Source organism: Trichomycterus rosablanca, chromosome 23 (assembly GCF_030014385.1).
Source record: "Trichomycterus rosablanca isolate fTriRos1 chromosome 23, fTriRos1.hap1, whole genome shotgun sequence".
NCBI classification, from domain to species: Eukaryota; Metazoa; Chordata; class Actinopteri; order Siluriformes; family Trichomycteridae; genus Trichomycterus; species Trichomycterus rosablanca.
The window spans coordinates 182,672-196,465 of NC_086010.1; the positions used below are offsets into that span (position 1 = coordinate 182,672).

General features: G+C 44.6%; 1 protein-coding gene across 1 annotated transcript; it reads right to left on the minus strand.

Annotated features, from left to right (window-relative positions):
- Nucleotides 1-240: 240 nt before the first annotated feature.
- On the minus strand, nt 241-11,647 carry pabpc1a (poly(A) binding protein, cytoplasmic 1a). The gene is made up of 14 exons (XM_062986060.1): nt 10,932-11,647; nt 8,976-9,169; nt 8,747-8,862; nt 8,450-8,589; nt 8,047-8,141; nt 6,076-6,213; nt 5,888-5,983; nt 5,153-5,425; nt 4,868-4,958; nt 2,168-2,281; nt 1,860-2,087; nt 1,631-1,761; nt 1,448-1,542; nt 241-565 (listed from the first exon to the last, which is right to left on the minus strand). Exons 1-13 carry the CDS (start codon nt 11,122-11,124, stop codon nt 1,453-1,455), a joined length of 1,899 nt encoding a protein of 632 aa, XP_062842130.1. The 5' UTR covers nt 11,125-11,647; the 3' UTR covers nt 241-565; nt 1,448-1,452.
- Between the last annotated feature and the right edge of the window lie 2,147 nt (nt 11,648-13,794).

A 13,794-nucleotide genomic window follows, 5' to 3' on the forward strand; every position in this document is an offset into this window, starting at 1 on the left:
GTCAAAATAAAAACACTCCTGTTATATAGCGCGTGTGATGTACATTTATTTACGTCTGATTTTTAATTGCCACCGACCTTTGGGCCGCACAATGCACAGGTCTGGTGTGAGTGGTGTAAACACTGAGCGTAAATGTTTATTTCTGTGTAATAACTCCCAGTAGTTCCATTCCTGATGACACAGACCCCCCCCCCCCCCCCCCCACAGTACCAGCAGAATAAACAGACGAAGGCCCAGATGAAAGGTTTAAATCTTTATTATTCATTGTAATGGCGCAGTGATGGAGAGTGAACTCGTCCACGTCCTGCGCTTTCACACCGCAAAGGAATAAAAACAAAATGGAATGATCAAATTCATTTAGCTCAATTCAGATTTTTTACTGATTTTACTATTTTTTTGAGGTTTTTGACAGGTCAGGGTCTGGACGTGGTGTCTGCAGACCCGGCGTGTGAACTCCAGCTCTCTTTAAAAGGTTTTTATGTTTTTCATTTTATTTTAGACGTTTAATCTGAAATTTTCTTCCGTTTCTCAGTCTGGGTGAAGCGGCGCAGCAGAGAGAATCATCCTGCAACACAACAACAACAATATTCAGTAAAGACCCACATTATAATATTGATTTACTATAGTAACGTGATGTTTTACACTTTAGTTCCACTCATGACAGGACGGGTCGTTACTCATTACACAAAATTCATCAGTTCAGGTTTAATATCAAACACAGTCATGAATTGTTTAGTGTGAAACCGGAGCACCCGGAGGAAACCCACACAGACACGGGGAGAACATGCAAACCCCACACAGAACGAACCCAGGACCTTCTCGCTGTGAGGAGACAGTGCTACCCACCGAGCCACCCGACAGGAAGTTACTGCTTAATATCAAACAGTCATGGACAATCTCACTTACACGCCTTTGTACCGTGTGAGGAAACCCACAGACACGGGGAGAACATACAAAACTCCGCACAGAAAGGACCTGGACCACTGCAGCTGGGAATCGAACCCAGGACCTTCTCGCCGTGAGGCGACAGTGCTACCCACCGTGCCTCCCCGTATAGGCGACATTAAACATGATCCAGTCGACTGACATCCCACTTAGACTGTGCACCGTCAAAAGTATTGGGACAGCTCTTCTAATGACTGAATTCATGCGTTTCAGCCACAACTATATAATGTGCAGCAACAGTTTAGGGAAGGCCCTTCTCAGTTCCAGCATGGGCGAACTCTAAAGCGCCAGTGTCCGCCACTCAACGGCCCTGGGATGAACCGGAAGACAGACTGATCAGTCAGTCAGTAACACAGCCATACTGAATGGGCACAAATTCCCACACACAGAAAAATCATCATAAGTCACTGTCCACTGTATTACTGTTTGTTTTTACAATGCGGCATCCAATAAGCACACAGGCAGGCGTCTGAATACTTCTGGCACTAGTGTTGGTTATTACCTGTATTAAACAGCAGGAACTGCGGTGCTGCCCACAGACTTCTGAGCTGCTTCCTTCGCCTGGTGAGCCTGGAGTACGGCTACGGCTTCATCCACCTACACACACACACACACGTCACTTATTAGTAAATTGGGGCTCCTCAGGGGTGGTTTAAGCGTTTTGGGTAGATGGAGGGAGGCGTACCTTGGAGCGCAGGGACTCGGGGGACTCCAGCATGTGCAGCAGCTCCGAGTTGTCGATCTCCAGCAGCATGCCGGTGATTTTACCCGCCAGGGTGGGGTGCATGTTCTGGATCAGGGGGAAGAGACGCTCACCTACACACACACACAGTGAGGGAGGGGGTCAAATAAGGACCCAATGCATTTATTACCCCGGGGCCCCTGAACCCATAAATATAACGAGGGGTCCTCACCCAGCATCTGCTTCTGTTCCTGTGGGAGCGCGGCAGCCAGCATGGAGGCGGTCAGAGGCTCCTGACCCTGCACGTGTACAGCGGCCTGCTGCATGGGCACCTGAGCACCCATGTGCTGCTGTGTGTTCCTGACCCCTGGGGTGTACTTGTACTGCTGGACGGGTCTCACGGGCGCGGCGGCGGTGGCTGCTGCTGCGGAGGTCGGGCGTGGTCCCATGGGCTGAGAGGCTACACACACACACACACACTCATGTAATCACTTCTATTTAAAGCACTGAATCTGATGTGCTAGGGGAGCTGTGTCTTACCCATGCGCTGTGATGTCATCATGCGTGGCACCTGGTTGGCAGCGGGTCTCATGCTGCTGAAGGCCTGAGGGCGCGGCGCTGCGGGACGCATGGCATTCTGCATGTTCTGGAAATCTGCCGAGAGAGTGAGACAGATTAATAGAGACACACACACACCCCTCATCCACAATAAGGCAGGTGTAGCCTAGAAGTTAAGATATAGGACTAGTAATCAAAAGGTCGCTGGTTCAAGCCACATCACTGCCAGGCTGCCAGTGTTGGGCCCTTGAGCAAGGCCCTTATCCCTCAATTGCTTAGGCAGTATACTGGCACACTACTGTAAGTCAGTTTGGATAAAAGTGACCGCTAAATGCCGAAAATGTAAATAATGATGCGTTTTAGATAATTATCTATATTCTATTAACTGGTACTGTATTATATGAACACACACTTTGATGTATACTTTCATATTAGTAACACTTCACCCAGATCTCCAGTGAACTCTGCTTTGAGGGTAGCGACTGATTTATGATGAGTAGGTGATTTCTGAAGTTCTTACTCTGGTTATACACAATTATGTACATCTGCTGAGCGAGAACACGATGGTAAGATGAGAACTGGGTGGTCAAGGACGTCAGAGTAATAAACCCTGATTATGTGGACAGGTGATCAAGGACATAACGGTGGAACAAAAACCCTTAGACGCATGATGCAATCCAAATGTAATCAGAGACAGCAGGTGTGTTTGGATTTTAACACCATGTTTAACACCTCATTTAATGCAACAATATGTATTATGTATCAGTCTATATATTCTGGTCCACTTATATTTATATTTGTTTTTATGGTTGTGAGGTAGGTTAAGACTTCTTGTGTTGTCTTGTGTAAGGACTTTGTGGTTTTAGGCGTGGGCACTTGTTCTCTTTCCTTGGTGTACTTGGAGGATCCTATCAGAATGTGTTTTACTGTTACAGCTGTTCGGCAGATCTCACAGGTTGGGGAGTTTTCTCCTTTTACCAGGTGTTGGTGGGTTATTCAGGCGCGGCAGATTCGGCACCTCGTGTTCGTTTGTTTGATTTTAACGCCGTATCAGCACATTGATGCTATATATACACGGTGGTACATAGGTTGCGTATCGTCATTTAAAACAAATGATAGATTCCCTGGTGCTGTCGTCTTAAGCAGGGCACATGGGTTTAGTATATCGTTTTCATTACAGAATCTCAGTCTTTCTGTGTGTAGTGTTTGGTAGTCCGTCTATGTGTTTAATTGTTAGTCTATCCTTACATAGCCGGCAAGTTGGCGGCACCTTGTGTATATGACTTGATCTATGCTTCGTCCCTGGTGAATCCTTGGTTTAGCATTGACCACCGAGTTTGTTGGTGGACAGTAGGTGTAGCTATGTTAAACATGGCATTAAAATCCAAATAAATATATAAAAGGAAAGAAAGGATTCAGAGAATGACTGACAGTTTAACACGTACGTGTCATTTTATAGCAAGACGGGTATTATGCTTCTGTTTATTTTATCTTGTCTTAATTTGGGCAATTTTATATTATACTAACCCGAGATTCTTTAATGGTTTTAGGCATGTGTACTTTCCTCTTGGTGTATTTAGGGGTGTGTTTTATGGTTAGAGGTGTTGGTTAGATTTAGCATGGTCTTGGTCTCTGCATCGTCCTTAATGTGTGTATGGCTTAAAGTTGATGTTTGGATGAATACCCCAAAGTGTGTTTGAGGTCTGTGTGTGTGTGTGTGTGTGTGTGTGTGTGTGTGTGTGTGTGTGTGTGTGTGTGTGTGTGTTCCATTCAGTTTGCTATTTTTCCTTCATGTAAAAAAGTCTCCTTGATAATATAATTACATGAAAAATAAGTGTTTTACACAATAGTTCCATTCATGACAGGACAGGTAGTTACACGTCACCCATGATTCACCAGTTCAGGTTCAATAACAAACAGGTTCATCATCAGTGACTCATTCAAATCATCATTGTTCAAAACAGTTTAGAGTTAATATTGTAAAGTCGTATTATTTCTATAATAATAATCATCAGGTCTCTACTAAAGTCACACACAATGTGCTTAATTTCACGAAGATGGTTTCAGGGATTTATAAAAGAGCCACATTTCACGCCAGTCATTAAATTTCACTCAAATGAACTAATAGAATAAATGAAGCTACGATACACAGCACAGCTACATTAATAGATGGATGTTCCACGGTGCGAGGCTTCATGTTCTGTCTCTAACACCACAATTCCCCCTCCCAAACTCAGTTACCCGAGTCGTGTTTTAGCTGCTGTACACTTACATTTTGACTAAGCGATTGCTAACTGAATTGCCGTAGGATTGCTGGGACCCCTCAGTGCAGATTAACCAGTAAACGTGCGGCACTTAAACGTTGCACGAATGTAAAATGTGAAATCGCTAAACACAAACATTAAAGATTGAATTTTACAGGATATTTCATATGAGAAACATCTTACTTCACGGTCCATGACCATTTTTCAGTGAGAATTAGGTAAGGACTTAACTATAAGAACTAAGTGTTTCTTGTACTCAGATCCTTCCAGTGATAAATTCAGATTTAAACTGGCGTCCCAGTAGGATCTGGTTCAGTCCACCAAAACAGCCAGAATATATTCTTAACAGCTCCAGTAAAACATCTCTGAACTAGTTAGTCGTGCTGTGTGATCTGCACTGTTAGTAACGGTAACTCACGCTGAGGTCGGACGCTCTGTGTAGCCCAGCGTGGACCCGGGCGGAGCTGTGCCAGCTGACTGCTCTGGTAATAAGCAGCTCGGTTCTGTGCCTGGAGAGAACACACACACACACACACAGACACACAGACACACAGACACACAGACACACACAGAGTGGTTAGATCATTAGTGCTGTAGCATATACACCGAGTACACACCCATCAGTCAGTTACAGTCGCTGAGGAACATGGAGTAAGATCTCTAACCGCTAGGTGGCAGCGTGTGGGGCGAGTGGGGTACGTACCTGTGGAATGGCAGCCATGAAGTATCCGGAGGGCGGGGCGGGTTGGTAGGTGTTGAGTACGGGGTTGGGCACGGCACGTACGCTGGCCAGCCTCTGCATGTACTGGTTGGTGAGGTGGGCCTGGCGCTCCTCTTTCCTCTGAGCCAGAGCCACGTACAGAGGCTTGGTGGCCACGATCCTGCCGTTCATCTCCGTCACCGCCTTGGTGGCCTCCTCCGGGGACGAGAAGCAGACGAAGCCGAACCCTTTAGAGCGCCCGCCTTCCATCATCACCTGCAGGGGGCAGCGTTTAGATGTGAAATACAGCACAGTGGTACTGAGGGGAGGCAAGTTAAATCATACAAGGGGCCACATGAGGGACGGGGACTGTTGTGGAGGACCAGCATGACAGGCTGAACTTAATTCCACTCAATACTTTACTCAAGTATAAGTGATAAGCTGTTTCTGTTACAGTTAGTCAGTGAAAATGAGAAGCAGGCCGAGTAAAAGATCAACATTACTTCACTATTTAATCAACTTTATTATTTATTTGTATTTATTCCAGTGCTGTAGACCTGCGCCCTCTGCTGTCTGGTTGGGGTATGTGCATTAGCTCTACCACTGAAAGGATGCAGCTGGTAACTGTGTGTGTGATAGTCCCAGCTCTCCTCAGCCAGTGTGACGCCGAGGAGAACCACTGCTGTAGCTGCCAAATTCTAGTGATGCTAATGCTAATAAAGATCTGGCGTCGGTCACCTTGGCACTGGTGATGGTTCCAAACGGAGAGAACTCCTTACGCAGACGCTCGTCATCCAGACCATCGTCCAGATTCTTCACGTAGAGGTTCACGCCCTACAGGACACACAGACGGGGTGTTAGCACGACGTTTTTCCGGCGTTTCAGCAGGCTGGAGGACGGAGGGTTAGCGTGGCGGGTGCGGGTACCTGGCAGCGGGTCATGCGGTCCTGCTTCATCTGCTCAAACTTGCGCTTGAGTTCGTTCTGGCGTTCTCCTTTCTTCTGCGCTCGGCCCACGTACACCTGCTTCCCGTTCATCTCCTTCCCGTTCATCTCGTCCACCGCCTGCGCGCACACACACACGTCATAAACACGTCGTACCTAAAACAAAACTAAACCTGCTACTATCTTCAACAGACGATTAAAGACCTTCAAGCTAAAAACTAACCAGCAGCACTTACTAACCTTCAGTACTAGTTATATAAACTCATCCTCCACCTGTACGCTGTTCTATCAGGGTTTGAGTTCCTGATCTGTCTGACAGGGTGGAGCTGGGAGATGTTTACTGCGAGGTGCTCTGGATGGAAGCGTCTGCTAAACGCCCAAATGTAAATCAAATGTAAATGTGGATGTAAATGTAGGCGGCAGGTCAGCTCTCCACCAATCACACGGCTTCAATACTCAGTTAGCCAATAAGAGGGGACGATCTGTAGTAGTACAAACAGTCAGGGATTCCTGAGGGTGTGATCTGAGATGATTGGCACCCTGACCTTGTGTGTGTGTGTGTGTGTGTGTCTGATTTATTAAGATCTGTGAGAAACACGAGCAAGCTGATTATGGGATGGAAAAAACATTTCACATTTTCAGCCTCACAGTTGTTTGTTTGTTGTTTAACGGCACGTTTACACATTGGTCACTCATGGCAGGATAGGTAGCTAGATGTTGTACAGGTTATTTATTCATGTCCTTTGTCTAGTGCAGTGGTTCTCAAACTTTGTAGACCGAGTACCACCCATTATCAAACCAAAAGTTCCAAGTACCACCTACGTTTCTCATCACAGAACCACATATGGCACACATTAATTAGGTGTGTGTGTGTATATGTATATATATATATACACACACACATATTAGTGATGGGAATTATGGCTCTTTGACGGGAGTCGGATCTTCTGGCTCGGTTCCTTTTAAAGAGCCGTTCAAAAAATGACTCTTCGTTCTTCGGGAGGCGCTACTAGGTAAACTATAAGACACCCCGATATTAATATAAAATGTTGCTACCTTGCCTTAAATGTATTCCTAATTTAAACAACACTTAAATGAGGAAAAAAGATTTATTTCAAAAGGAATAAAAACTACAGGGAAGAGACAGACTGTGGTTGCATTTCATTAAGTTTCAGAAAAATCCTCTTTTGTGCAGAGATGCGACTGTTTGTTTCTGCTTTAAAACATAAGCACAATGAAATAACCAGATTTATCACAATTAAACAAGTTTATAGTTTATTTCTCAATTATTTGTCATTATACTACTAGCTCTAGCTCTCTCTGTGTGTGTGTGTATGAGTATGCATGCGTGCGAGTGTGTGTGTTTGTGTATGTGAATGTGTGTGTCTCGCTCGCTCTCTGTGAAACTGAAAGTGCAGCTCTTATTACCAGTTATGATTGATTCCCTCTCCTGATGTGAAGCTGAATGGGTGGATTACAGTCGATAAGAACCGGAATCGGATCGTTCACAAACGACTCATCACTAGTATATATATGCAGTTAGCACTGAGCGTTACAGTGAGTGCGCGTGTTTAGCGGAGCAGCCTGGTGATGTCAGGAACGAGATCAGTGAGATTCCAACACACATCTTGAGAACCACTGTGCTAGTGTTTTCTGTGTTTGGTTCTAGATGTGAATTCTCAGTCCTGTATTGTTCAAAAAAATGATCAGAGTCTCCCATTTGGTTTTGTTAAAATGTCAACCATCGTGTTTGGTATTGCGAGTCTTTGTCGTTTGTTAGGCCCTCACAGTAGTAACCAGGCAGTGGAGGGCACAAACCAGCAACCTTCTGAACTAGACTCACATCTACTAAACTACTGAGAATCAAAACGAGTCCGATTATTCGAATGAGCCGTGATGCTCTTGGATCGACCAATCAGAACCCTCTATACGAACACACCACCCTCCACTCACTCTCTGAGCGTCCTCGTGTCTCTCGAAGCTCACGAAGCCGAAGCCGCGGGACTTTCCACTGTCGTCGGTCATGACCCGAATACTCAGAGCAGGACCTGCAGCACAGAGAAACACACGTTAGAACCCCATCAAGCTCCCAATTCATCCCACAACCACACTTCAATTACAGGTGCTTTAGGTTCACATCACTGCTACCTTCACCATGTTTCACAGGACTTTTTGTTCATTTGGTTCTTATTAAATTGAGAATGTCAGTATTTTTAGACCCCCACTCAGTCTGGTAATCTTGATGAATTTCGTTGTACTCTATACCTGTGTATGTTTATATGACAGATAAAGGAACTATGTGCACTGCTCACACGGTCCAGTCCCGAAATTACCCATAACGCACTCGGTCCCATACCGAATTTGCCGAAGATCTCCTTCAGCTTCTCGTCGTCCATGTCCTCGCCGAAGTTCTTGATGTAAACGTTGGTGAATTCCTTGGCGCGAGCACCCATCTCAGCCTCGCGTTCTTTACGTGATTTAAAGCGCCCGACAAACCTGCAACACACGCCAGAACAGATCAATCACTGATCGATACCTGAGCAACCGGGACTCGACACCGCTGAACACCGAGCGATTAAACACCACACCACCGAACAGGTCAGGCAGGTGAGGGGGGGCTAGAGTGAGGCATGGTGGGTAATACGATGCTTACACTTTGCGATCGTTCAGCAGCATGCCGTTCATTTTCTCGATGGCTCTCTCTGCAGCTTCATGGGTCTCAAAGTGCACAAAGCCGTATCCTTTAGAGCCATTCTCATCACACACCACCTTCAGGAGAAGCACCACACACACACACACACCAAACCAGGTTAGCACACACACACACGTTAATGTAAACACCACCGTGCCGATCGTGCTCACACAGCTCAGGCAGCACCCACCTTGCAGGACAGGATGTTCCCGAACGCTGAGAAGGTGTCGTACAGCGCCTTGTTATCGATGGATTTATCCAGGTTCTTGATGAAGATGTTCCCCACGCCGCTCTTCCTCAGGGACGGATCTCTCTGAGACCACATGATGCGCACCGGACGCCCCTTAATCACGTCAAAGTTCATGGTGTCCAGGGCTCGCTCAGCTGAGGGGTAAAGCACAAGAACGTGATGTTTCAGTTCACTGTACTGCAGACTAGATTTGTTTTTGTTTATTGCCATTCCAGCTCAATTTGGCTATGTACATGGCTTTATATGTGGGTTCAAAAACCAAGTTTAAGTGAAATCAAAATTGATGTACTATATTTGGTTTTTTATTTTTAGATAATTCAAGAAATTAAGTATTTTTTGTGGATTATTGTGTTGGAAAAGATCTTTCATATTAGTGTCTTTGCTGCAGACTAGATGCCGATTACAGTTAGTACAACTGTGTTGGTATTAAAATCAGGATCACAGAGCTCATAACTGCAGAATCTTCAATTCCACTTCAGATCAACCGACAAAACAGGGAAATGATTCTAATAAGCATGTTTAGAGGAGGAGGAAAATGTAAACCCAACACCACTGTACCTACTGTCACTTATGTGTCATTCTGCTCAAAAAGAAGCTAAAGATTAAAGAAAATTTGTTTTAATCTTGGGTTACATTCCAACAGCAGCACAACCCAGAACATTCCTCTTCTTCCGGCTGATCCCCTACAGCAGATCCGACATGAACCTATTCACCGATCTGAGACTAAAGCCTGCAGGTCTGTGGTGACTGCACCCACCATGTCCAGAAACTCACCAACAGACTTCATTCTACCACAGACTAAAAGATTTCATTGTTTTTGCCTTTTACACAGTAGAATTTGTTAGAAACTATTTTTCACCTATCTAGTCTATTTAATCAACTCAGTGATTCTACAGAATGCTCAAGCAGGATGGAGGCTCCCGATTCTGGCTCCTCTCAAGGTGTTTTTCTGACGTCTATTGTAAAAAGTGCTGTCCAAATAAATTTGGCTCAACTTGACATCCTCCTCTGTTCCACTAACCACCTGAACTCTCATCCCTCCGCTGCACATGCTCAGACCGTCTCAGTCCAGCCGTACTGTCTCAAACATCCTACCTACTCCATCCCTTTAATAAACAACCTTCCTTACCTCATCTATTCTCATCATGGGGAGAAAAAGAAATGTTATTTTTATATACATTTTAGAAAACCCACAATAAATGGGTAAAAGTGTGGTGTCACCGAGGGAAGTAGTTACAGAAATCATTGAGATTCACGTATCCTTATATTTACAATAAGTAAATACATAACTTTAAACAACTACATAATAATAATATAAAACTATCAGAGTTTCACCATCAGCTGCTTGTTTAAAGTTATTAAATATTAATATAACAGGATTAAAGACCAGCTGCTGCTGGATCATCTTTACTGTGTAAACAGGATTAATTAATGATAGAATATAAATGTAGATATTTAGAGAGATTTAATGAGGCTCCGTCCCTCTGATAAACTCCTTCCTTACCTCATCCATCCACCCATCCTCATCATGAACACACAAATATTAAATATTCCGCTTCATTATTTTATATAATTTACAATAAACATGTTAAATACTGAGTGTGTAAGTTAAGAGTGAAATAAAGCAAGTTACAGAAATGACTGAACTACACTCATCCTTTATAGAACTCAAGTGTGTAAACATGTAACTTTAAACATTAACATCAAAATATAAAAAATATAAAACAGAGTTTCACCAGCAGCTTGTGGTTGAAAGTTATAAATGTAAATATAAGAGGATTTGTAGATCACCCGCTGCTGGCGGAACATTTACTGTGTAAACAGGATTAATAAATGATAATACAGAGTATAAATATGTATAAATGTAGATGAGAGAGATTGAAAGAGGCTCCGTACCATCCGCAGGCTGCTGGAAGTTGACATAAGCGTAACCCAGCGAGCGGCGGGTCATCATGTCCCTGCACACCCGGATCGAGAGGATCGGACCGGCCGGGCTGAACTTCTCATACAGCATGGCTTCAGTCACGTCCTGGTGCAGATCTCCCACATACAGGGAGGCCATGGGGTAACTGGGAGCGCTGGGATTCATCCTGATCTAGTCTATAGGCCCGAGTAATACAGCAACACACCGCGCTATCGAACCTGAACACCGGCTCAAAATTCACTACCACACCGGGGATGCTAACGCTAATCGCTAACTAGATAAAAGCTGAAGGCCGAAAACACGCGAGCTAAAATGAGCCGAATTATAAATAAACTTTAGATTCTAAAATGATTTCTGTTCAGAGTCTAAACTACAAACAGATAAAAATAAACCTTTTAAACGCCAAATCAATAAAACTGCGCCGAACTGAAGCTAATACTAACCAGCTAACAGCCTGTTTTTCAGTCAGAACGATGCTAATGCTAACCCGCCGTGTGCGCTAACTCTCCGCGGTGTTTCGGGACTAAAGTTACCGACTGAATCGCTTCACCCACGAGCTCACTCACAGTCCTGATCAGATTCTCGGACCTTCAGATTTTTCTGGATTTTGTTAAATTTTATAATTTTTTTTTGTTATTTTTGATTTTTATATAAGATGTGAGCCGAGGCCCAGGCACGCGCTCACCACAGCACGGAGACGGAAGGAAGAGGGGAAGCGGAAGCCGAGTCACACCGCATAAAAGCGCCCCGCGTCCCGGAAATCAGAGTCAAAAAGACACAATAAAAGTCCCCGATCGAAAGCGTCACAACTGACTTTTATTCATTTTTACGAAAAGATTGATCCTGGTCAGGGTCATGGTTGGTCCGGCGCCACATGAAAACACTGGATTCAAAGCTGGGACACCCTGAACTGGGCGGCAACCCATCACAGGCTATCACGCACACATTTAATGCCAAATTGACACACACACAGAACAGAGACATAAACATACAGTACACTAAGTATGTTAAGTAAAAAAAACTGTGCACTTGATATTATTATTATTATCATTAGTGTATTTTACTTTATTTTAATTACATTTTCTAAATGTTCCTGAGCTTTGGTAATACGAATGCCCATATTTTGTCATGTCAATAAAGCTGCGCTAGAGTTTGAGTTGAGATAAACAGCACACTGACAAACTTCAAGTAAAAATGGAGTAATTTAGGGCAGCCAATCCACCTTCTGATTGTATTGGGAGGTGTTTTGGTACTTGTAGGATCAAACCCAGGTCCTCAGGACCCATGTTACTGTGCGGCACCCACCTCACCGCTCAAAATGGATGCAGTTCAGCAGCTCGAACAGAGGTGATACATTCAGTAACCAGCAGGTGGCGCTTTAATAACATTAGTACAGAACACTGCTGCCCCCTAGTGGTGACTGTGAGGAACAACAGCTACTGAAGCTCACGCGTTACTGCTAATAGTTTGTTTCTCTTATTATAAACATTTAAATAAGTAAACTGTGTAAATATCGCTTTTAAATAATAAAATAATCTAAATTTATTGTTTCAATACCACTTTATCAGGCCACTAATGAGAGCAGAAACTGAGGGAGATAATTACAAACCCAGTTTCCAGAACAGTTGGGACATTAAAACGACTGAACATCAGGTCTTAAGGGCCTTGCTCTTTGACAGAGGTGGGGCTTAACCCAGCAACCTTTTGATACTTGTCCAGTACCTTAACTGCTGAGCTCCCACCACAGTTCAGTAAAACTGCAGTAAAATGAAGAATGTGTGACATGTTTCATTCTCTTCAATCTTTATTTCACTGATCAAAGTAGAAAGAAAAGATTTATAATGTTTCACTTCATTCTAGTTTGGAAATAGAAACACATTTAGAATTTCATCCCTGTATTAAAAACATCTTCCAGAAAAGTCAGGACAGGGGCGTGTCCCCCCCCCCCCCCCCCGTGTTCTCCCTGTGTTCCCCCCTGTGTTCCCCCGTGTTCCCTCCTGTGTTCCCCCTGTGTTCTCCGTGTTCTCCGTGTTCTCCCTGTGTTCCCCCGTGTTCCCTCCTGTGTTCTCCGTGTTCCCCCTGTGTTCCCCGTGTTCCCTCCTGTGTTCTCCCTGTGTTCCCCCGTGTTCCCCGTGTTCTCCGTGTTCTCCCTGTGTTCCTCCCCGTGTTCTCCCCGTGTTCTCCCGTGTTCTCTCCTGTGTCCCCCCTGTGTTCTCCCGTGTGCTCCCTGTGTTCTCCCCTGTGTTCTCCAGTGTCCCCCCTGTGTTCTCCCGTGTCCCCCCTGTGTTCTCCCGTGTTCCCCCTTTGTTCTCCCCTGTGTTCTCCCTGTGTTCTCCCGTGTCCCCCCTTTGTTCTCCCCTGTGTTCTCCCTGTTCTCCCCTGTGTTCTCCCTGTGTCCCCCCTGTGTTCTCCCTGTGTTCCATCAGCGTTCCTATTCATTTCTACTGTTTAATGTGTGAGGAACTGAGGACACTAATGGTTGTGAGTGGATTTTTTCTCCGTTCTTCAGCTGCTCAACAGTCCGTGCTCACCGTCGTCTGATTCTCCTCTTCATGATGAGCTGGACATTTACAATAAAAGACAGATCTGGACTGCAGGCAGGACGCTCAAGCACACACACTCTGTTGTAGTGCGTACAAAATTAAGCCTGGCATCGACTTCCTGGGAAAAGACGTCACCATGTTAGCAGATACGCCATCTTATCATCACAATTAGGGCTGGGCGATATATCGAGATTTTATAAAATATCGATATATTTTCATACGCGATATAAGATAAGACAATATCACGTATATCGATATAAATGTTGCGTTCCAGTTAGATCCGACAGTTCGT

Bases quoted from the DNA above. Each gene is read 5' to 3' on its own strand.
- pabpc1a (XM_062986060.1), bottom strand. From the start codon at position 11,124: ATGAATCCCAGCGCTCCCAGTTACCCCATGGCCTCCCTGTATGTGGGA. The intron at 6,214-8,046 runs GTGAGTGGAGGG...GTGTGCGCGCAG, and splicing joins GACACGAGGACGCTCAGAGA to GCGGTGGACGAGATGAACGG. The intron at 5,984-6,075 runs GTACCCGCACCC...TGTGTCCTGTAG, and splicing joins ACCGCATGACCCGCTGCCAG to GGCGTGAACCTCTACGTGAA.